Source organism: Manduca sexta, unplaced genomic scaffold, assembly GCF_014839805.1.
Source record: "Manduca sexta isolate Smith_Timp_Sample1 unplaced genomic scaffold, JHU_Msex_v1.0 HiC_scaffold_1459, whole genome shotgun sequence".
In the NCBI taxonomy this organism is placed as follows: Eukaryota; Metazoa; Arthropoda; class Insecta; order Lepidoptera; family Sphingidae; genus Manduca; species Manduca sexta.
Window position 1 is genome coordinate 9886 of NW_023592325.1, and position 25314 is coordinate 35199.

Here is a 25314-nt window from a genome sequence, read left to right on the forward strand (position 1 = left end):
TTATGTTAAGCGTGAATTAATGTGTAAAGGATACTACACTGTATCTGATTACCTTAATGATAAGACGGTTTGGAAAGTTTGTCCTGCACACAATGACCCACCATGTTAGCACACATTAGTAATTAATTAACTGCCTAAAATGTCTTTGTTACATGTCTCACATGCTTTTTTTATAATAATGACATTTCTATAGTTCTAATTTGACATAATCATATCATATCTTAATGAAATGTAATTTTTGAAAGACGACCACCCGATCATGTTGTGTTTGCCTGTTCAATATCACTATTTTTTTTCTTTTCTCATGATTGAAAACTATGATTGTAAATGTAGGCGAATGCACGCTGTACGCCGTTATTTAAGTATGAATCTATGTTCTCTTTTATTTGCTATCGCTAATTTTATTTTTATGCCGCTCCAGGTTTAGTCGATTGGATTTCATCTTATCCCATGTTAACGGTGATGTGCGTGCATTAGCTTATATAACTATTGTGACTATGTACAAGAAAGACTTGGAAAAAATACAAAAGAAGTACTGAACAATTGATGACAAAAAGAAAGCCCGGAGTTTCTTTCTGCCTTTCTTCTTCGGGTAGTCATCACTTAGGTAGCTAGTGAAAGGCTGGTAGGTTAGCTAGGCTAGGGCTCATGTCCTCACCGGTGAGGATCGCGACGCGTTACCCTTCTATTTCCCCTACTTGCCATCCCGAGCTGGTTACTTCGGCTTTTGTACCTAGTCTTTTGTATAAACTTTATCCCTAATTTAAAATCTCCATAGTTATATAAGTGATTTTAATAGTTGTTTAGAAATAATAATTATTCTTATTCTTTGTTTTGACGTATCATAAGTGCAACTTTGTTCGCCTACGTGATAAATAAAGTATTTTATTTTTATTTTTTTATTTTAAAAAAGGAAACGAGGTAATTCAATATTATAGTCTTCAGGGATAACATATTATCTTTCAACTAGAAAAGTAATTTTAAATTTGAAGTAGTTAAAAAAAATTACACGTTCAAACAACATACATAATTTTCTTAAAAATTAATATGCGTATTTACAAATATTAATTAGAACTAGCACGCATAACTAGCAGGAAACAATTAAAACCTAGAAATTCTAGTACATAAAGTAACAAATATTGTTCTTACATAATTACTTATTCTGTAATTACTCCGTTCAATTAACTCGACAAATTCATTGACGGCTGTTACAGTTAATTAATCTCGTTTTTACGTACTTTACTGCATTCCAATGTAAAATTAAAACTGTAGCTGTAATAGCAATAAAATAAATATACGATATTGTACTTTTATTGGCGAATTAATAATTTAATATCTTAACTTAATTATGTACGAGATGTACATATATGTTGGTGCAGGCTACGATATATATTCTAGTTACAAGTATGTGAATATATTTGGATATCTATTAAAATTAATGTTTGTACGATGAAATTTGCACACAGAATCTTATTCCCGCATTAACGTTTCGTTTATATTTTCTCTAGAAATACATTTGTTACGAAAGTGGAGAAAAACCTACTCAAATATATGTACTGGCCTCTGAGTCTGCCCAGTTTGGGAATGTTGCATTCTTTTGGACCACTGATGTCCAATGTAATTGACGCGTGTATGAAAATAACACAAGCTTTTACATAATCAATTCATTTCAGTATTCGGAATTCATTTGGATTATGATAATTGTTCTTCTGGAGTCATGTCCCAAGTCAGGCAATAAAAATATTATGTAAGTTTATACCCAAAAGACATACACGAATCGCCAGAGAGTATTTCTAGGCTCGATGAGACCGGCATGATTGTGAATGGCATGAGATAGCCACCTGTTGACATTCTATACTTTATCTGAACGGCATCGCGTTTACCATCAGTTGCAATGCAGTCACATTGTCGTGCCAGAAGTTAAAAAGTCGCGAAGATGAGACGGATATAGATACCGAAATCATGAGTGCTTAATAGCTCATTGATTTTTCAGAAATATATATTATATATACGCATAAACTCACGTATGTTTCTACAGAGACGTAAAACCATGGAGTAGCGGTAACTTGCCATCAAATCTAATTTGATATCACAATAAAGTCAAAGAAATTAATTGTTTTATAAAAAAAAACTTGATACATTACGAATATAAACAGCTTCTTCTTTATTCGAAGCAAAACAAAACTCGAAACATTTATAACATCCATACAATTTGACAGTGGTTGTAAGATCAAATTGTCATCCGTGACAAAATGTATTAATGACTAACAGTACAAAAATTAAAATAAATAAAAGGTGTTTTAAAATTTTGTTAACATAAAAAGCTACAAAAAAAATATTTGACTAGAATATTGCTCTTAAACGACCCCATCAATCACGAAGAATGAAAACCCACGTCAGCCGCCAATTAAACTTTTCAATCGAACCGGACATTGGTCATTAACGTACACATTTGTATCGAATCCGGGACCTTGAGGCCATGTCAAAGTTAGAGTCAAGGTACTCGCATTTCTTTGCCCCACCGCGCGAGCAAACACTGCGGCCACGATCTATAAAACCATTCGGTAAGACAATTGACATCAATCTGCACTTGATCGTTCAGTAGTACTTACAAAAATGTTCAGCAAAGTAAGTTTTAAAAATACTGATTTATTATATAAGTTTAAAAAGTATTATGGTACAAAAATTAATTGTGTCTTAAACACCAATAACCTTGCTAGATATAATTTGCTTGAATTTAATGAAGAAAAAAAGATTCATAGCAATTTTAAATTCATTTCTGCAATTGCTTTATTATTTCTAGATCGTAGCTATCAGCGCCCTCCTGGCCGCGGCCAACGCTGGTCTCTTAGGCCACGGACACGCTGTCTCTTCCCAAAGCATCGTCCGTCACGATGAAGCTGTTGTGCACGGTGCTCCCGCCGCACACTACGTCGCTCCTGTAGCCCACTATGCCGCCGCCCCCGTCGCCCACTACGCTGCCCCCGTCGCCCACTACGCTGCCCCCGTCGCCCACTATGCTGCCCCTGCTGCCCACTACGACGGTCACGATGAATACGTAAGTAACGAAGTTCTAGTACACACAATAAAATATATGTTATACTTTGGTAAAGTCCTATATGTAATAGACGAAAGTATATGACCCCAAAAAACGATTAATTCTTAGCCCTTTAATTTCATTATGCTAATTATTATATAATCCGCTATTAAAGAAGAATTTTTAAATATGTTTGAATCCTTACTAACCGTTTTATTTTATTATTCTTTCTTTAGGCTCACCCTAAATACGACTTCGCTTACTCCGTGGCTGACCCCCACACCGGCGACCACAAGTCCCAGCACGAGAGCCGCGACGGAGACTCCGTGCACGGCTCCTACTCCCTGGTGCAGCCCGACGGCTCCGTGCGCAAGGTCGACTACTCCGCTGACGCCCACAACGGTTTCAACGCCGTCGTGCACAACTCCGCCCCCGCTGCACACCCCGCCCCCGCTGTGCACGTCGCTCCCGCTGTGCATGTCGCTCCCGTTGTCCACGCCGCCCCCGTTGTACACGCTCTCCCCGTTGTACACGCTGCCCCTGCTCATGGCTACCATCATTACTGAACGATCATAACTTAACATAAGTGAAAACCAATGATTGTATGTCTGTAAGAGTTTATTTATGTATGTGTAAATATATGCGAATAAAATGTAAATAAAAAGAATTATGACTATATGTTGTGTATTATTATTACCAATAAATTATTATAATTAATAAATTAAGCGAATGAAAATAGTCCTAAAGAACAATAGAATAATATTATGAGACCAATAAACATACTATTTATGAATTCATAACCGATGTTGACAGAATATTAAGTTAAAGTCCTTAGTTCTCCTGAGTAACAATAGCTATAACATTAATAAATATAAAGAAGCCATACTAATTTTAAAAAAATATTTTCTAATTTTATGTTTCATTAGTGGTGATGTTCTATATATTGTTTACAATTAAAAGAAACCTTAGTTCTAACGTCAACTACGATATCGCAATGTTGCTAATTTGTCCACATCTGATATAATGCGAATTATACAAATTTCTCCGGAGTTTCTTACAAAGATTTCTTTTTCCTTTCTGGTGTATAATTATAATACGTAGTCTTTTTATTCATTTTTAGAATAGCGGCGATAGCCTAGTTGAGTATGAAATGAACTTCCGTGACGAATTTCCGCAGGATCAAAACCCAGGGGTACGCACCTCAAACTTTTTTAGTTATGTGTATTCTAAATATATAAATTATATATATAAATTATCACTTGCTTTAACAGTAAAGAAAACCATGGTGAGAAAACCTGCATACCTGAGTTCTCTATATAAAATTTAAGGGTACGTGAAATCTACTGCACTAAAGCAGCGTAGTGGACTAAAGCCTAATCCCTCGCAATAGTAGAGGAGGCCCGCCCCAACAGTGAAACAGTAAAATACAGGGCTATTTATATTGGAATAGCGAACAGTTACAAAATAGGTTAATACCGTTATTTAATAACATGGTAGGTAATTAATAATAAAAATAATGTTACTGTACAATTCAGTTGTCCTGTAGATCCACAAGTTGTGGTTAGTTGAAGTTAAAGTTAAGTTGACGTTAAAAGTCGCTTATTCATCCCAAAGGATGAATAAGTAGTATATTTCTAATGATACAAATAAAAAATATGACTTTCTCGTGACGTACGTTTGGCAAAGTTGTTCGAAACACAGTGACTTTAAATTGTTTTATTTTAATATAAATAATTACCGTGTTAGCCAAATTTATGTTGCAGTTACTTTAACTAATCAGTAAATAATAAAAATGTACATGACACCGTACAGTTACGAACAATACTCTTCCCATAGTAATATGTATAAAGCATAAATTCAAACGACAGAGGTGTTAATCGAGGGGTCTCTATTTTGATCACTATCGACGGTTATAATTAATAAAATTCTATTAAGAATAATACTTAAATACAATATTAAAAACGAATTATTCATTATTTAATATTTAATAAAAAGATGAACAAGCCCAACAACAAGTATTAATTACTATAAAACAGAAGAACCACATCACCAAATTACACTCGTTCTGTCAGCTGAAGATAGTTTAATAATTCGCAGTATTTATACTGTGTTTCAAACAAGAAAATAGCAACCTACTGCTTATTGATAGAAATAGACAAATGCAGAACTACTCAGACCAATCCTCATATACGACAAACCTACGTCAAAATTTTCCAGAACTTTAAACGAAATCGCGATAGAAAACGATATTTTGTTGCTCTGTAAATTAGAATAAATAATAAACCACTAATAACTTAAATACACGCCTGAAGTAACATTCTAACAGTATTTGTTTACTACGACTATTTAATTACAAACGGAACATGTATTGATTTAGCTAACCTAGGGCGGTCTCAATTGTAACCTAGTTTTGACTTCGAGTTGGTAACAAATATACCTTGCTTCAAATTTGAAAGGATATTTTCTGATGGTTTTGATAATGCACTTTACTTTTAATTTTATACGGTAAATATATTTAATAATTAAAATAAGCTAAAATAATTGTGTGGAAATAATTTTAAGCTACTTCAAGAATAATAATATAATATTGATATTGACATTATATGACCCCTAAAATCGATGAAAAATATAAGCCTTATATTATATGTACCACTCTGGTACGATCTTTTTAGTACCTACTAACTTAATGTATATAATACTATCAGCCTTATATTATTATATTGTCCCACTGCTGGGCACGGGCCTGAGAGGGATTAGGCCTTAGTCCACCATGCTGACCTAGTGCGGATTTCGCACACCCATAAAATTCTCATAAAAATTCAGGTATGCTGGTTTCCTCGCGGTATTGTCTTTCACCTTTGAATCAAACGATAATTCACAAAGAATACACACATATTTTTAGAAAAGTCACACGTTTGTACCCCTGGGCTTTTAACCTGCGGACATTCGTCTCGGCAGTCCGTTCCATACCCAACAAGGCTCTATCCTCTGATTGTATAGGAAATAATATTTTGTAAAATACTACTTGTAATTTACAAGATATTAATTATGTATCAACAAGATTACTGACAATTATGCATAAAATTCTATATAGTCATTTTGTAACAACCATAACTATGTTAATTATGCGGTACACGTAGTTATCCTATTTCAGAAAGCAAAAATGACATCGACAATCCTAAAAATTACTGAAAAATGTTTAAACATTTGTTTAACTTTTTTGTAGAAGGCTTGATGATTACACTGCGTTTATTAGGCAAAGAATATTAAAAGTCATCATTCATGTAATGCCCATGTTATCGCAAGAGTCTATAGGTAGCAGCAATGGCTTAACATTGATTAGATCGTCTGCCTGGATTGCCTTTTAACATAATTTTTAAAATGCCACCTATGGTCATGCAATCCTTATATATTTGTAGTCTGAACTTGTACCACGAACAACAATGACACTAGAGCTCATCCTGCTTTGGTCAATAATATAGTATAACTTTACCAATGTCCAAACAAAACGCATTTGTATTAAAGTAATATGTTTCGACTGAAAGACTCTAAGGAATGTATTCATTAGATAGCATCATAAAATTATTTTAAACATCAAGTACACAATATACAATAGTACTACTGGTCAAATGTAATATTTTGTAAATTAAAACTTGTAACCGCCAAAACGTAATAATTAACATAAACACTCAAAATATGAATAGATTTCGGCAACAAATGTGTACATATGTCGTTATTAGAATCAAGGTGTTTGCACGCATTCCGCCCCACCGCGGCTCGGGCAACTGACATGTATAAAATGATACCAACAGGACACCGGACATCAATCAACACTTCAACGTCCTACGACACCCACAAACCAACAAACATGTTCTGCAAAGTGAGTCTAATAATAAATAATATCACTGAAATAATGATATTTGCATTTTGCAATTTTAAAAGTGGAAACATTGAAATGGAATCAATAACTCATACTTTTTTCCAGATCCTTACTGTGAGCGCTGTGGTGGCCGCGGCCAGTGCTGGTCTGTTAGGGCACGGTGGTGCCATCTCCTCTCAGAGCATCGTGCGCCACGACGAAGGCGGCTACAACTCGTACGTCCATGGCGCGCCTCTAGGCCATTACTCCGGCTCCGTGGCGCACTACGGCGCTCACATCGCTCCCTTCGCCGCCGCTGCAGGACACTACTCGGGACCCGGGGCCTACTACGGCGGACACGATGAATTTGTAAGTACTGCGCTATTACAACGTCCTATGAAGCGCTTCGAATAAATTTAAATATTTGGAATTGTTGTTTCAGGCTTACCCCAGATACAACTTCGCCTACTCCGTGGCTGACCCCCACACTGGCGACCACAAGTCCCAGCACGAGAGCCGCGACGGAGACGCCGTGCACGGCTCCTACTCCCTGGTGCAGCCCGACGGCTCCGTGCGCAAGGTCGACTACTCCGCTGACGCCCACAACGGATTCAACGCCGTCGTGCACAACTCCGCGCCCACCGTACACCACAGCTTCGCCCACGGCTACCGTCATTACTGAACATAACCGACTCTAGCTCATCTGCAACCACCAAATGTCTGACTTGTTTTGTATTTATTTATAATTAAAAATGTGTGTGATAATATCATGGAAATAAAACATGATCAAATATACTATCTTTTTTTAAACATTTTGAGCTACAATTCATCATAGTTCTTAAAAATTAATAGACTTCGAAAAGGAGCACAAGCTACTACAAAGTTTAGCTATGCTACACAAATTACTATAAACGCTGGACACAAATTGCCCTGATATTAGAAATCGGATACATTTTACGACAGATATAATGGCTTATTTATTATTAATCATACTATATCTAGTAATTATTTCTTCTCGAATTATAATTTAAAAAAATTGCAGAAAATACTTTGGTCAGGAACTACTATCACAGGTCAACAATATATTGGAGCTTTAACTACTGTAATGACAATAGACTCAAATTGTCTGCCTTATAATAAGCCCCATACGGCATACCAGCTAAAATAGTTATAGTAACAACAAAAACAAAATCCGTAGTTCCGCATATTACACTGCACTGAAACGCATTCGTCATCCTAAGCTACAGTAATATTATTATGTTTCGTCTCATTGATATCTATTCGTGTATTTACTTAACTTAGCTAACAATAAAAATTAGACACTGACCCTAAAAAAATGTACTGTGCTAAAAGTTTATTTTGTATTTCTTTGTTGTTAATATTCAATGACAGGTTGCAGAATAATAAAATAATAAGGAAAAACAATAATTAGAAGCATTCACCGATAAATAAATAATCAAGAAAATTACCGTATATGAGAGTTCACTCAAACTAGGTACTCATGTTTAAAAATAAAACAACAATACTAGTAGTTATACCACTAGGATACTATAACTAAAGGGTTAAGATAATAAAAGCAAAATCAGGACAAAATCTAACCCACTGCGTTATTGAAATATGCCTTTCTGAGATTTTTTTAACATTGCTTGCATAAAACAAGTCAAGAATGACGATAGGCTATTAAACATAATATAACCACGTTGGGAAAATGCATTTTTAAATAATTTTAGATGCGAATGGTATATGTAATAAAGGACGGTCCCTTGAACTATTATTATTATTTATTAAACACTCATTGTACTCGTACTGAATACAAAACGAATAATTCCTATCCTATTTTATTTCGAGAAGTTGATATTCAACGTCAAATAACAATATTTTAATAGCCTATGTTGAAGCTATACTGAACTCAACCCAAAAATAATCAAAAATAACCTATTAGACTTTGAGATGTTCACTTCTGAGTCTTCGCAGTTTATGGTCAAGCAAAGATATTTTTAATATAGTAGTATTTTGAAGCTATACTTAACCCAAGATAAAATGATGTTTTTATACGCAACATCGAAGTTCAAGGTCTTATACAAATGAAATGAAACAAACACAAATTTAAATCCGATAGCGCGGTAGTAAATTATCGTAAAACAAACATTTAAAAAATGGGGCGAATAGATAATCTCCTTTGGAGTCGGTTTTTTTCTAAGTCAGTCTGCGATTTTCGTGGGACTTGTACGGAGCCAGTACCCCTAGAAGGGTTCATATACACAAACAACCGATCATAAATACTAAATCCAACAAATCGGACCCCATTCTTTGAAATTTATAATTTGTGCTAATCCCGCGTTATTTAGGAATAAGGGCAAATGGTAGCAAATACCATGATTATTAATATAACGATAAACAAACACATATACTCATACAAGTCCGCATAAGTGTGTCATTTTAATTGAAGAACTCACATACATTTTAGTAGATATAGAAACTAAACCCAGGATATCACAGTTCACATTCTATGCATAATAGAACTCGGCCAACGTGGTTAATGGTACTACAGAGGTATACAACACTTGCATTGCCCGCAGCTCCGTCTGTGAGAATAACTTTTTACGGGATAAAGGTCCCGCTTTAAATTTTCTGGGGATAAAAAGTAGCCTATAGTACCCAGGAGTGATGTAGCTTCGTATTAGTGAAACATTTTTTGAAATTGCTTCAGTAGTTCGAGGAATTAGCCCCTACAAACTAAGGAACAAACTCACAAACATTTCCCCCTTAATATTAGCATATATTTTAAATACATACTTTATCCTATAACTAAACATACATCAAAGAATACAGTTACAACTGAACAGCCAATAAAAATAAAAACGTATATTCCATTTCATAATCACACATATTTGTGTATTGCTTGATACCGCGCAGCCCATATCTAATGTAACTGATACGTTAGCCACTTCAACAGAGGTCTATCAATTCATGTGTACATAGTTCAGTGACACTTTCGCATAATAAATCAAATCAAGATGTCAACCCGCAATCCAAAATTACGAGTAATATACAAAGAAGCTGCGATTTTAACTCGAAAGACACTATGACTTATGAGTTATGAAGCAATACACGAAAACAAAGTGATAGATATATATAGACAAAGTGATAGAAATAAGTAAGAATAAAAGGAACAATTTGATTTCTCATTTCATCTTTCCCATTGAAATCAATGTTTTTTAATTATAGGTATATAAATAATTGTAGTTGCAATATTAAAATAACTAGTGAATAATGAATCCCACGACTTTACGTGCTTTCCGAGTGTCAAGTTTTTTATACCGCCAATTTCCTGACTAAGAGTTACGATTGAGTCGTTTTTATTTTGGACCCAACTCGAGATTCAAACCAAGACTCTCAGTACGTTATCGTACCGGTACACGTACGCATTTTAACAAGAATATATTTAATGTATATCTATCTATACTTATCTATCTATCTATCTTCTTCTATCTATCTATATCTATACTTATAATAAATCTGTAGAGAGGTCAATTCTGTACATGAAATTTATTTCAAAAATAACTATCAGGGGGTGATTAGGGATCGATACTGATGCCAAAAATCCAATTAGTAAAATTTTTGTCTGTCTGTCTGTCTCTCTGTCTGTCTGTCTGTCTGTCTGTATAACCGTTATAGAAACAAAAACTACTCGACGGATTTTAACGAAACTTGGTACAATTATTTTTCATACTCCTGTGCTGGTTATAGTATACTTTTTATCACGCTACAATTAATAGGAGCAGAGCAGTGAAGGGAAATGTTGGGAAAACGGGAGAAGTTACTCCATTTTTTAAGCTTCCGTCGCGTGTGCAACATTAATGGTTAAAGCTACATAGAAATCATGTATGACGGAAATATTCTCCTTAAAATTATGTAAAAAATATCCCACGACAGCATATGTCTATCTTTTATGGTTGACTCACAATGACAGGTGTAACTCCCGATAGCTTAGCAGTTCGAAGCTTTCTCATTATATTTGTTTACTAATCTTAGGAACTATCGGTCCAAATTGAAAAATTCTTTTTGCGTTGGATAGCCCTTTATTTATGGATTGCTATAGGCTATATATCATCACGCTATACCCAATAGGAGCGGAGCAGCAATGGCTAATCTCTGGAACTACCGGTCCAAACTGAAAAATTCTTTTGCGTTGGATAGCCCTTTGTTCGTGGAGTGCTCTAAGTTATATATCATCACGCTATGACCAATAGGGAGCGGAGCAGTAATGGCTAATCTTAGGAACTACCAGTTTGAACTGAAAAATTCGTTTTGTGTTGGATAGCCCTTTATTTGTGGGGGTGCTATAGGCTGTATATCATCACGCTATGACCAATAGGAGCGGAGCAGTAATGAAACATGTTACAAATACGGGGACAATTTATTCGTTTTGAGAGCTTCCGTTGCGTGCGCTGCGTAAACGGTTAAAGTTATGCAACAATGATGTATGTCGGGATTATTCCTCTTAAAAAGTTCTAAAAAAATATATTATAAAACAAAGTCCCCAGCTGCATCCGTTTTCCTGAACGTCTTAAACTCAAAAACTACCCAACGTATTAAGGTAAAATTTGGTATGGAGACAGTTTGAAACCCTGGGAAGAACATAGGCTCCCGGGAAACTACTACTTTTATAATGGAAAACTTTAGCCTGAAAAACTTTATAACGCGGGCGGAGCCGCGAGCAAAAGCTAGTATTTAATAAAAGAAAACATGTTTCATAAAACAAAATGAATTTGTATTATGGTAACCTCCGTTAGTGCTCCGTATTTTTTTTTTGTGCATGAATCAGCTCTATAACGTGCGTTCCCTGGTTCTAAATAAGTTTCATCGCCCATAAACAGCTACAATAATAAACGTATCGTGGATAGGCTACCAGCCAAGAAAAGGATTAAAGATTATGAAAGTAACTAGATCTGACGATAGTTTTACGGTATTTCTAGTTAGACGATTTGTCAAGGGAAATATACCACATTTGATTATTACACTTATCGCTACTCTCACTTGGGGGTTGAGTGGAATGATTATGTTGGCTTCTTTAGTCTTACGGTCCAATATCGACACTTGGGAGTATAGCATCATCCGAGCGAGCATTGGACCGAGTCCCTAACCCCAATATATCCCACAGCGGCATACCAACCCGAGGTGGTAGTCTTCAGCGCATGTGGGACTTTCCAGGGTACCTTGCTGCACTAAGATATATATATATAAGAGACATCAGATCCGACCTTGAGATTATCACACCTGAGCTTCGAATCCACGGCATTACTGTTTATCGGCACATTCGTACTAGACCAATGAAGCGACTATCCGCTTAGCAACAGACGGTATGCACGTCACAGCTGTTGATCATCATTTTAGCTATTATTTACTATATTACTCAAATCGTAATACATTTTTGGGTCATTGTATGATATTACTGCAGGCATCAACAGTTCTGGATCCTGAGAGATGTACACGTTTTTAACTATGGTAAAGTTAAATTACACTGCAGACATATTTGTCTACAGCATAAATGGACTGTCCAGTGGTACAGCAAGGTACCTACCACTATTTTACAATGAGCTAACGTGAAGTTATGATTATAATTCTTGTTGTGTTATTTTAAAGTCTAAGTCTTCTTTCGTATTATGAAGGTTAAGGTGATGGAGATAATTTAATATTCTCGCTAGCTCGTTTCCAGTATTTGCTCATAATAGGGTATAAAGACATATAAGGTACAGACTAATAATGTAGACTGATACAAATAGGACATTTTTCAATAGTCCATAATAATTTTCTATTACAAATATGATAACTAATCAAAGAAAATAGAGGTAATAGTTCTTTGTATTTAACACAAATATCAGGTATATATGGTACAAAGTACTTACATACATTATGTAATGCTTTGTAACTTTCTAATGTTTTAAAAAATTATACAAGTTCTTTAACAATAATTGACATGATTTAGAACACAAAACATGTCTTCAATTAAGGATAACACTCGTTTGGATGTACGTATCCAGCGCCATTGTATCCGCCGGTAACAAGTGTATTAAAGAATCATTAAAACGAAGCTAATATCACTTAATTTGCGTTAATGCCACCACGTATTATTTACATCAATACGTGAAATATGTATGAAATTCTGTATCCAGTGTGCATGTCGAAGGACTCGAGGTTTTCGCCCGCATTCCGCCCCACCGCGGGCCTAGCTCCGGCAATCTATAAAATGATACCAACAGGACACCGGACATCAATCAACTCTTCAACGTCCTACGACACCAACAAACCAACAAACATGTTCTGCAAAGTGAGTCTAATAATATAATAATAATACTAAATGAATATTATTTGAATTTTCCAATTTTGTAATCTTTTAAACCTAAAAAGTGGCAAGTGACAATAACTCATACTTTTTCCAGATCTTTGCTGTGAGCGCTGTGTTGGCTACGGCCAGTGCTGGTCTGCTAGGCCACGGTGGTGCCATCTCCTCTCAGAGCATCGTGCGCCATGATGAGGGCGGTTACAACTCCTACGTACACGGTGCGCCTTTCGGGCACTACTCTGGTTCCGTGGCTCACTACGGCGCTCACATCGCTCCCTTCGCCGCTGGAGCAGGACACTACTCAGGACCTGGCGCCTACTACGGTGGACATGATGAATTTGTAAGTAATGTTCTATTTAAAATTCAATAGAAGTAAGCGCATTGGAAATTTTTAAATAATTGAAAATATTGTTTCAGGCTTACCCCAGATACAACTTCGCCTACTCCGTGGCCGACCCCCACACCGGCGACCACAAGTCCCAGCACGAGAGCCGCGACGGAGACGCCGTGCACGGCTCCTACTCCCTGGTGCAGCCCGACGGCTCCGTGCGCAAGGTCGACTACTCCGCTGACGCGCACCATGGCTTCAACGCTGTTGTACATAACTCCGCCGTACATCATGGCTTCGCTCACGGCTACCGTCATTACTGAATACAACCAACTCTAGTTTAACCGCAACCACCAAATGTTTGACTTGTTTTGTACTTATTTATATGTGAATACGTGTGATAGTATCATGAAAATAAAATCATGATTACGTATAATTTCCATTTTCATTTATTATATCGTTATGCTTCATTGTTAAAAAAGGAATTCTTAAAGGATTATAAGGGTATAATCCTTTAAGAATTCCTACACAAACATAAATAAAATATGTCGCCAATCATAACTTAGTGAAACCACACAGATTACTGAAATTTTATGTTACAAAATAGAAACCGAGTGTACAAAGCGGCTACGTTTTATGGCCGAACTAGGTGTTGCTCGCGGCTTTGCCTGTGTGAAAAGCCTTTTCCGCTAAAAAAGGTTCTTTAAACACTGCAATGATTCATAGCGCCAACAAATATCGAGAAATCTAATCATTTTCACAAACTTTCGCATTTATAATATTAGTTAGTTTCCCGATAGTTAACCTTCATATTTAAAAAAAAATTGATTTACTATTTGGAAAATCATGTGTTACATCCACTATATTTAATTTTAATAAAAAAAATCTGTGGTATCTATATAGTCTTCCTACAAGTATGATATACATAACATATAAATATGGACTAAATCTTTATATATTTAATTATTACTATAAGTGCGAAAGTTTTTGTAATAACATCGGGGTATAATGCAGGCTGAAAAATAGAAGTAAATACCCAAATTAATTTGCCTGAACATAAGCAATTAAGTACCACTCATCCTGGTCGCGTATAAAGGACGTCGCAATCTTTATTAAAAATTTATACTTTATTTTATGCCATCAGCATAGTTTTGTTTATGTTTAAAGGTAGAAGTAGATCTATTTTACCAATCGAAAAATCACCGGACACCACCGGAAAATTATAACTCTTTTAGAACAGCGTCAAAGCAGGTGTTGTGGTATTAACCACGTCATATAGTCATGAGACGGACTGCCTCGGTGGCGTAGTTGTATTGCATGCGCGGTACGGCAGCGCTCTGAGGTCCTGGATTCGAATCCCGGGTCGGGCAAACTGATATTTGGGTTTTTCTGCTCACTATCAGCCTGGATTCTTCCATGGCGATTTTCCCCCCAATCACATCATGGTGCAGAACACACCTGGCGAAAAGTGGGTGCCCTGGTTGCACCTCTGCTTCGGTACCCCTTCGGGATTAATGCGTGATGTGTGTGTATAGTCATAAGACTATATAAGGCACAATACTTCTGAAAAGAACAATTTAACTATTTTATATACCTATACCTACTCGAAAACTGCAGTGCATCAATATTTTTAACTCTTTTATAACTAGGAATGACGAATGACTTCACTCATATTCTGTATAAAATAATAGTGTAGTATCTATGATTCTATACTAAGTAAAACACGTCAAACAGTGAAAGATTACATTCAAAAGCAATTTCCATGGCGATACCGAATAAGTGTTTTGCATATTCATGAGTCTAAAACCTAAAGTCGATCACATAGGGTTACCCAAACTGGTAATCTATAATCCTCTATTCAAAGACTACTTACAACCTTCTAAACTTATGACCTCCTAAACATATGAAGTAAAGTGGTTTCTTGCTAAGTTGAGCGAATTGGCGTTTAATAAAAGGGCTACAATTCAAACTTAACGAATCGAATTAATATCATTTTTTTTCGTAATCTAACATTATCACAGGCAGGTTCGTGAACATAAACAAAGGATAATTAGTATTATAAGCGTATAATATATCGAAATAGTGTGGATACATAATAAGTATAGTGTACTGTGTGAAGTCTACTAATACGCAATAGGCCAGCGTGATCGACCAAGACCTAATTCCTCTCAGAAGTAGAGGAGGTCCGTGCCTAGCAGTGGAACGGTATACAATACAGAGCTAATATTATTATTATTTCATATTATACAAGGTATTGCTTGCAGATTTGCACGCGTGACAAGCCTTTCCCGCCACAAGAATGCTTAAATTACTATAGCGATCCGCACCGCCATCTACTTAAATAATTAGATTAAAAGTTCAAAACAAATTTGCAGAAGAAAAACTAGCCTATATCTTCCTCGGGGATCTATCCGTATGACAATTTTAACTAAATCCGCTCAACTGTTTCTGCATTGACTTCTAATAATAACCAAACATTCTCACAAAGTTTCACATTTATAAGAAAAGTAAGAAGTACAATAAGGATTAAGAACATCGTAGTAAACATGTCGAATAGTTCTATCCTGGTGAATGAAAAGTCGTTAATCCCTCCTTAGAGACTGATATTTATTTATACTAATGTATTACTAGACGAGCAAGCTGCTCATCTGGAGGTTAGGGACAAAACTACCAAAAATAACAACAACAATAATGCACTGCGCTAATCACCCAGAGACGTTTGATGTTAAGTCTCATATTGGACAGTAAATACATTGGCTGCAATGATTTTCAAAAAAAAGGTATACAAAAGTGCTTATACAATATAACTTGGCAGCAGAAAAAGACAATGCGGTGGTAACTACCCAGCTTGGCTCTCACACATAATGGAGCTACTACCATTAAATACGTTACGGCTTTTATGCCGCATAATTACATTATTACTATACACATCTATGCTAATATTACAAAGGGAAAAAGATTGTGGGTTTGTTTGTTAGTTTGTAGGGGTTTCTTGATAAAACTGAACCGAAATTCTATAGGAAAGCTAAATTTCTCCTGACTGCTATATCCTTCTATTTATCAAGCATCTGATATGAAGAAAAAGAAGAGCAGAAAATATGAAGCAGAACTTTTATCCGGAAAAAACTTCTTCTCGCAGGCGGAGCCGCGGACAAGAGCTAGTTTTATATATTTTATTTTATTATTTTCGGAAAACTTACAGCTAGATTAACAATATTAGAGGTACATAAATATGAGAGGGTCATTTAAAAGCTTTCACAATTAGAATATAGTACAAGAGTTATGGGGTCGGTAGATCAAATATAAACTACTTATTGAAATATAAACATTAGAGACTATCATAAAGTAATTTATAGGGCCTGATTTACTAATCATCTGAGAAAAGCTACCTATCAAATGATATAACATTTTCCAGTTTAATTGCTATTTATCGCATTCTTAATCAGATATATATATATATATATATATAAAAGCGACGATAGCCTAGTTGGGTATGGAACGGACTGCCGAGACGAATGTCCGCAGGTTCAAATCCCAAGGGCACACACCTCTGACTTTTCTAAAATCATGTGTGTATTCTTTGTGAATTTATCGTTCGCTTTAACGGTGAAGGAAAACATCGTGAGGAAACCTGCACATCTGAGAAGTTCCTCTATAGGAATTCCGAAGGTGTGTGAAGTCTACCAATCCGCACTAGGCCAGCGTGGTGGACTAAGGCCTAATCCCTCTCAGTAGTAGAGGAAGCCCGTGCTCAGCAGTGGGCAAGTATATAATACAGGGCTGATATTATATTATTATATTATAATCAGATATTGTAAGTATATACTATCCGATAATTTTTGACAGAAGTTGTTATTTTTTTTTGTGGAATACTTTTAAGGACAGAAACACCAGTATTAAACAAGTCCAAGTCAAATGCACTTGAGAGATAGTTAAATAGTTTGCACGCTCATATAAGAAAGCTATTTTGTCAGTATGTAGTGTTAACACAAGGAACATGTAATAATGTTGACTGTGACAACTATGTTAATTGTGTTATTAGAAACAGGGTTTACCCTGTCCCTAAAATCACAGTCATAGCTAATGAATTATACAAGCTTATTCGAAGTAAACTATCACTTGTCATGTGTTAATCCTAGCGTATCATTTACCTGATCATACGAAATATGTATCAAATTCGGTATCCAATGTGCATACCGAAGGACTCGCGGTGTTCACACACATTCCGCCCCACCGCGGACCTAGCTATTACGATCTATAAAATGATACCAACAGGACAACGGACATCAATCAACACTTCAACGTCCTACGACACCCACAAACCAACAAACATGTTCTGCAAAGTAAGTCTAATAATAAAAATAATAATACCAATAAATATGTTTTACATGTTCTGACTTTAAACAGAGAATTTGAGTAAATAACTCGTCATTTTTCCAGATCTTTGCTGTGAGTGCCGTTTTGGGCGTAGCTAGCGCTGGTCTTTGGGACACGGTGGCGCCATTTCCTCTCAGAGCATCGTGCGCCACGACGAGGGCGGTTACAACTCGTACGTCCACGGCGCGCCTTTCGGGCACTACTCTGGCTCCGTGGCGCACTACGGCGCTCACATCGCTCCCTTCGCCGCCGCCGCAGGACACTACTCGGGACCTGGCGCTTACTACGGCGGACACGATGAATTTGTAAGTCTTACGCTGTGAATAATTCAAGAGTGCAAACACCCAGGAAGGGCCTCGAATAAATTTAAAAAATTGAAATTTTTGTTTCAGGCTTACCCCAGATACAACTTCGCCTACTCCGTGGCCGACCCCCACACCGGCGACCACAAGTCCCAGCACGAGAGCCGCGACGGAAACGCCGTGCACGGCTCCTACTCCCTGGTGCAGCCCGACGGCTCCGTGCGCAAGGTCGACTACTCCGCTGACGCGCACCATGGTTTCAACGCCGTTGTGCACAACTCCGCGCCCACCGTACACCATGGCTTCGCTCACGGTTACCGTCATTACTGAACACAACCGGCTCTAGTTCATCTGCAACCACCAAATGTCTGACTTGTTTTATATTTATTTATATGTAAATACATGTGATAATGTCATGAAAATAAAATCATGATTTATAAGAACATTATTTTATTTATAAGCAAAAATTTTCTTCCTTTTAGCCTCACCAAACGCAATTATTTTCCTGAAATGATAGTCCTACAGAAACTGTGCGTTCATCTGGGTTAAAAAGTACTCTCCAATCTCGTCGAAGACAGATTTCGTGAATAAAAAGGTTTTTTTAATATTACTCTTTTTAAACAGTCAGCTTCGCGTCAGTAAAAGTTTCTTCTTAGTTATAAATCATTGTAGGTATATATATATATATGATGGTAGTTGAGTACTGCGAGTGTCCACTGAAATAAAAACTATACTAGTAAACATCGAGTACATATTTTGTAACCAAATTATAAAATATTTTACCACTATTGTCAGATTGTTCCAAAAAGTGTGAAAATTAATATTAATTTAAATATTATGTATTCTATGATATTAAGTAGGTACATATTGTAATTTACACGCGATTAAAAAATTAAAAGTAAGATATATAATTATAAACGGCTCAAAAGAGAAGACGGACAGTACAATACTTAAACACATTATAATATTTCACGATGGCGTTGTATGAAGTTACCATACTACAATCCGGCCCCAGAAGTATTAACATCAAACTAAGAAAGCAAACGCAATATTAAAATATCAAAATAGAGTAATTTTTCAAAAAATGATATTCGTAAAAAGAATAACCGCAAAAATATTGGCTTCTTACCCTTGTATCATGTAATATTACGTAATGATTTCGCTACGTGTACACTAGTATGGATCAAAACAGAACTCAAAACTAAATTTATGGGATAAACTCCCACTACCAAATTATAAATGGAAGTTACGAAGATAATATATTCCATATTAATAAATTAAAGACCGGATCAAAGGTAAATGCAATTACTCGTCAGGGATAATGAATGTCCCTCAGATTAAAATTCATTTCAAAAACAATAACAACATTCAATAAAACACGTGTTATGTTTCAGTGAACGCATTTTTTATAATTCTTATTGTGAGTGTCAAAGTTAGAGTCAAGGTTACTCGCATTTCTTTCGCCCCACCGCTAGTGCGTGTGCACGTGGACACGTTCTATAAAACCATACCGCGGGGCAGTTGACATCACTCTACACCTCAACGTTCAACAGTACTAGTAAAAATGTTCAGCAAAGTAAGTTACTGGATTAGAAAGATTTATTAAGTAATTAAATAATTGTATAACAAAACACTTTCTTTCTGAATAAAGATGAAACGTGTACATTCAAGATTAAGCTCATTAATCTATTTAGATCATCAATCAATCTATTTAGATTAGTCCATTTGGACTATTTATATTATGCTTTAGTAAGCAAAGAGTCAAAAATGATATAAATTGTGTTAATGTAACAACGAATAATAAATAATATGTTAAAAGAATATTTTATAATTTCTAGATCGTAGCCATCAGCGCCCTCCTGGCCGCGGCCAATGCTGGTCTCTTAGGCCACGGACACGCCGTCTCTTCACAAAGCATCGTCCGTCACGATGAGGCCGTTGTACACGCCGCCCCTGTAGCCCACTACGCCGCTCCCGTCGCCCACTACGCCGCCCCCGTCGCCCACTACGCCGCCCCCGTCGCCCACTACGCTGCTCCTGCTGCGCACTATGACGGTCATGATGAATACGTAAGTTCGAACTAAAAATATATTATAATTAGCGATTCTCAAAGCCAGAAGGCAACAAAATTGTATAACATAATAATGTGCAAATGTAATGTATCTTATTTTATTTTACATATGCGTATTTAATTTTAAGACAATGTAATTTATCCCGCTTTCAATATTTTTACTCAGGCCCACCCCAAATACGATTTCTCCTACTCCGTGGCTGACCCCCACACCGGCGACCACAAGTCCCAGCACGAGAGCCGCGACGGAGACGCCGTGCACGGCTCCTACTCCCTGGTGCAGCCCGACGGCTCCGTGCGCAAGGTCGACTACTCCGCTGACGCGCACCATGGCTTCAACGCCGTCGTGCACAACTCCGCCCCTGCTGCGCACCCCGCCCCCGCTGTGCACGTCGCTCCCGCTGTACACGCCATCCCTGTTGTACACGCCGCCCCCGTTGTACACGCTCTCCCCGTGGTTCACGCTGCCCCTGCTCATGGTTACCATCACTACTGAATGACTAATAATTAGTTTAATTAATTTATATATCGAAATGTTTGCCTGTCTTGTTATGTTCATTTATGTACAGTATGTTTTGTAAATATATGAGTGTGATAAAATAAATAAACAGATCAAATGTATGTTTTTTTAATTATTCAACAAAAAATATAATAATAATCTTGAATACTTATATTACCGTAACTTTTATGGATTTCTCTAACCTGATTTATCCGGGTATTGTTCTTCAAAGGTTTACGTTACGGACTAGGATAATACTATCTTGACAATAATAATATTAATAATTGTTTATCAAAATCTACTTGAAAGACAATAAACTCATGTCTACGAACATGAGCCATTTGAAAGCGAACTAAAATATTAAGAGCACCAACTAATTTCAAAAATTTTAGATCCATACATAAAAGCAGTGATAATTATATTATATTGTAATTAACGAAAAACGTAACCTAAACAATAATAATCATATACTTCTATTTGTTTACAATAGTTTATTTTCCTTTGTCTCTCATTATTTTTAGAATAATATAGCATAGTTTCTATGATATATTTTATAGTCTAACAATGAATAGAAAATTATTCATAAAATAGATGTTAAATCTCCTACTGAGCATAGTGATTATCTATATTAAATGTCATAAACAATAATAATATCAGCGCTGTATTATATACTGTCCCACTGTTGCGCACGGGCCTCCTCTACTACTGAGAGGGTTTAGGCCTTAGTCCACCACGTTGGCCCAATGCGGATTGGTAGACTTCACACCTCACCTTCACCCTCGAAAATTCTTAATAGAGAATTTCTCAAGTATGTAGGTTTCCTCACGATGTTTTCGTTCACCGTTAAAGCAAGCTATAGTTCATAAAGAATACTCACATATTTTTTTTAGAAAAGTCAGAGGTGTGTACCCTTGGGATTTGAACCTGCGGACATTCGTCTCGGCAGTCCGTTCCACAACCAACTAGGCTATCGCCGCTTTAAATGTCATTGTTGGTATAAAATTCTAATTTGTTACTTCATAAGCTATTTATTAAAATAAAACCGGCCAAGTGCGAGTCGTACTCATGCACCGAAGGTTCCGTACCTATAAACCTGTAGGTATATAAGTAAAAGTTCACCCATCACGACAATCGAGTCATAGTTATGGTATTTTTATTGCAAAATGAAATCCATAACATTACAATATGGAAAGATAGAGGAGCATAAATTAAAGGCATTGGTCTAAAAAATTAAGGTATTTGGAATTTTTCCTTTATATGTGCTTGCTTACCTACCTTGCTTCGTGCCAAGTTTCAAGATCTTAGGTTGACTGGAAGTACTCTTTAGGTTTTAATTCCCTTGCGAGTAGTTGCGAGTTTGAAAGTATGCGGCTTAAATTGCTGTTTCTTTTGATTGCGTTAACATAGAAGTTTGATTTTGTTACAGCTTAAAGGTGTTATAAACCTGAGCATTTGATATGAATTTCGATGTAATACCTCAACGCGTTCATGAAGAAAGGGGTAGTAACATTAAAATTATTAAAAATATTTTTATTATATGATGTAACTAAAAATTTACGGTTTTCGCAATTTTCCATTATCTGTACTATAAGATGTTGCTTCATACCAAATTTCAAGATTCTGAGTTCACGAGAAATACCTTGTAGGTTTTGATTCCCTTACCAGTTTCGAAAAATTTGCGGCGTAAACGGCCGTATCTTTTGATTGCGCCGGCTTAGATGTTTGATTTTTCTACAACTCTAAGGGACAGTAGACCTGTGTATTTAATATAAATTTCAGCTTAATACCTCCGCTCGTTCCTCAGCAAAAGGATCTTGACGGACGGACGGACAGACGAACTGGCAACAAAATTATCCTATAAAGTTTCCGTTTTTAGAGTTCCGTACCTCAAAAGGAAAAAACGGAACCCTTATAGGATCACTTTGTTGTCCGTCCGTCCAGATATATCTCTCCGTAACACACAACACGCACGACACTTGTGGCCAGTCTCTCCTGTATGAACCCCTGTCACCGATTTACTCTATATGGTAGACAAAATAAACCTTAATATTTTTCAGTAATTACATTTTTAAACTAATTAGTGGTTTTAGCGTAACTTACACACGAACATTTGATAAAACAGAGATACAGACGATTTTTTTTTTACTACTTTCAATTACTTAGTCCTCGCGACTCCTATTAACCTTTTTTATATTTAATGAAAAATCTAGGGCTTTATTATAAGTATAGACTTATAAATTCAAGCCAAACTTATATCAAACTCATAACATCTCTGGAAGCCAACATTCCCCATTTGCGGTATACTTTAGACGTGTCACCAGCTGCGTTTCACCAACGCAGTACAGTTAAACCAATTGAGCTTTATTAGTGTATTGCGCACATACCTGTGTACTATAATATCTCCTGCGTACCTGACTGATCTCCGTTGAGATATATTAAAAAAATACATTTTAAAACTGTTTCTTATAATCTTATTAACTAATTAAATTTATAAATTCGCATGTTAGTAAAGGTGCTTGTTTCAAATTACCACATTAACCACTTAACTGATATAAATAAAATTTGTATATAGATAAACCAAATCCTGTAACAACATACACCTAAATTCCTTTTTATATCAAAAAAACGAATAAGTAGCAGATTTTTTATTCCAATAAATCATTTTCATACGGGCAAACCCGCAAGTTGAGGTTTTGTCATTAATCTAAACAATATTTATTTATATTATTTGCACATGTCGATCAAGAAGTTGGTGTCATGCGAAATCGTATCTATTTCAAGCGGTAAGTGCATATCATAGACAGTCAAGGTTGGTACTCGCATTTCTTTCGCCCCACCGCTAGTGCGTGTGCACGTGGACATGTTCTATAAAACCATACCGCGGGACAATTGACATCAATCTACACTTGAACGTCCAACAGCACTACCAAAAATGTTCAGCAAAGTGAGTTTGGCAGGAAATACAGAATATTTATACGTATTCTATAATTTCTAGTGAATTTTAACGAGGAAATCCTTTATTTATTGTTTCGTAATTAAATTTTCCCATTATTTAATTCCTATTTAAATAAGCAATTGAATTCATAGGTTGTTTTGTTATTTAATAGTTATAAAATAATGTTTTTTTTTTAATTTAACAGTTTTTAATTAAATTTTCAGATCGTAGCCATCAGCGCCCTCCTAGCCGCGGCCAATGCTGGTCTTTTAGGCCACGGACACGCCGTCTCTTCCCAAAGCATCGTCCGCCACGATGAAGCCGTTGTACATTCCGCCCCTGTAGCGCACTACGCCGCACCTGTAGCCCACTACGCCGCCGCCCCCGTCGCCCACTACGCCGCTCCCGTAGCTCACTACGCCGCTCCTGCTGCTCACTATGCTGGTCACGATGAATACGTAAGTCATTCATATCTGAACTTTAAATAGAAGTTAGGGCCTAAGTCACGTGGAATTGAAAGAAACAAAAAAAATGACGTTTATAATCGCTTACATATATTTTCCCTTCATAAATGATTACATGTGTTTTATAAAAATCTACGTTTTATTCTAGGCTCATCCCAGATACGATTTCTCTTACTCCGTGGCCGACCCCCACACCGGCGACCACAAGTCCCAGCACGAGAGCCGCGACGGAGACGCCGTGCACGGCTCCTACTCCCTGGTGCAGCCCGACGGCTCCGTGCGCAAGGTCGACTACACCGCTGATGCTCACCATGGTTTCAACGCCGTCGTGCACAATTCTGCCCCCGCCGTACACGCCGCCCCCGCTGTACATGTTGCCCCTGCTGTGCACGTTGCCCCCGTTCACGGTTACCATCACTACTAATTAACAATAAGCGATATATAGTTAATATTCAACCGCCAAATATGTGATTCGTTTTGTAGCTATTTATGTACACGTTTGTAAATATGTAAGAGGATATTCCTCTGTAAATAAAACACTTGAGTTTTTAAACAAAATTCAATTTATTTAAATGATTTCATCCCATTAGGTATACTGTCCGTTAAATGAAACAGATGTGTTATGGAACTACTGGTCTGTAGCGCATCATAGTCTCTATAACATCACAAGTGATTCTTTTTTAACTTTCTCCCAATCAACTTTAAATATTATTCTAATACTAATGCAATTTTTTTTTAAATCCATCTTATACTGTAAATCTCCCATCCCATCAAAAAATAAAATTCTGCGGATGAAGAGCATCGCAGTTTATGCGTCACCTACATGTGTATCCATCCTAAGGCACTTTTTTTATTAATATTGTTAACGACATTTTTCAATAAACCCTCTTATTTCCTAACTTCTGAGCCATGTCAATAATTAACTAATCAAAATAAGTCATTGATAAACGTATCTTAAAAATATACTTTGATCGGTCCATTTTCACTGTTGACCCAGAGGTAGCATTTAATACCGTTTATAGTAATCATCATCATTGCCATCATCATAGACACCAAAATGTGGCTCGCGCTCTTTGATTGTGGGGTTGATTTAGAA

At 36.4% G+C, this 25314-nt stretch overlaps 3 protein-coding genes across 3 annotated transcripts; all 3 read left to right on the forward strand.

Moving 5' to 3' along the window:
• Nucleotides 1-2546: 2546 nt before the first annotated feature.
• On the forward strand, nucleotides 2547-3715 carry LOC119191400 (cuticle protein 7-like). Its single transcript, XM_037445300.1, has 3 exons — nucleotides 2547-2628; nucleotides 2804-3058; nucleotides 3274-3715. Exons 1-3 carry the CDS (start codon nucleotides 2617-2619, stop codon nucleotides 3601-3603), a joined length of 597 nt encoding a protein of 198 aa, XP_037301197.1. The 5' UTR covers nucleotides 2547-2616; the 3' UTR covers nucleotides 3604-3715.
• Nucleotides 3716-6876: 3161 nt separating this feature from the next.
• LOC115452254 (histidine-rich protein PFHRP-II) lies at nucleotides 6877-20941 on the forward strand. The gene is made up of 9 exons (XM_037445302.1): nucleotides 6877-6917; nucleotides 13340-13582; nucleotides 13660-13882; nucleotides 17846-17913; nucleotides 18085-18252; nucleotides 18340-18562; nucleotides 19803-19825; nucleotides 20088-20318; nucleotides 20487-20941. The coding sequence occupies exons 1-9, from the start codon at nucleotides 6906-6908 to the stop codon at nucleotides 20814-20816; spliced, it is 1521 nt and encodes a 506-aa protein (XP_037301199.1). The 5' UTR covers nucleotides 6877-6905; the 3' UTR covers nucleotides 20817-20941.
• A 2716-nt stretch (nucleotides 20942-23657) lies between these two features.
• LOC119191401 (cuticle protein 7-like) lies at nucleotides 23658-24682 on the forward strand. The gene is made up of 3 exons (XM_037445301.1): nucleotides 23658-23763; nucleotides 23979-24212; nucleotides 24367-24682. Exons 1-3 carry the CDS (start codon nucleotides 23752-23754, stop codon nucleotides 24640-24642), a joined length of 522 nt encoding a protein of 173 aa, XP_037301198.1. The 5' UTR covers nucleotides 23658-23751; the 3' UTR covers nucleotides 24643-24682.
• The last annotated feature ends 632 nt before the right edge of the window (nucleotides 24683-25314 follow it).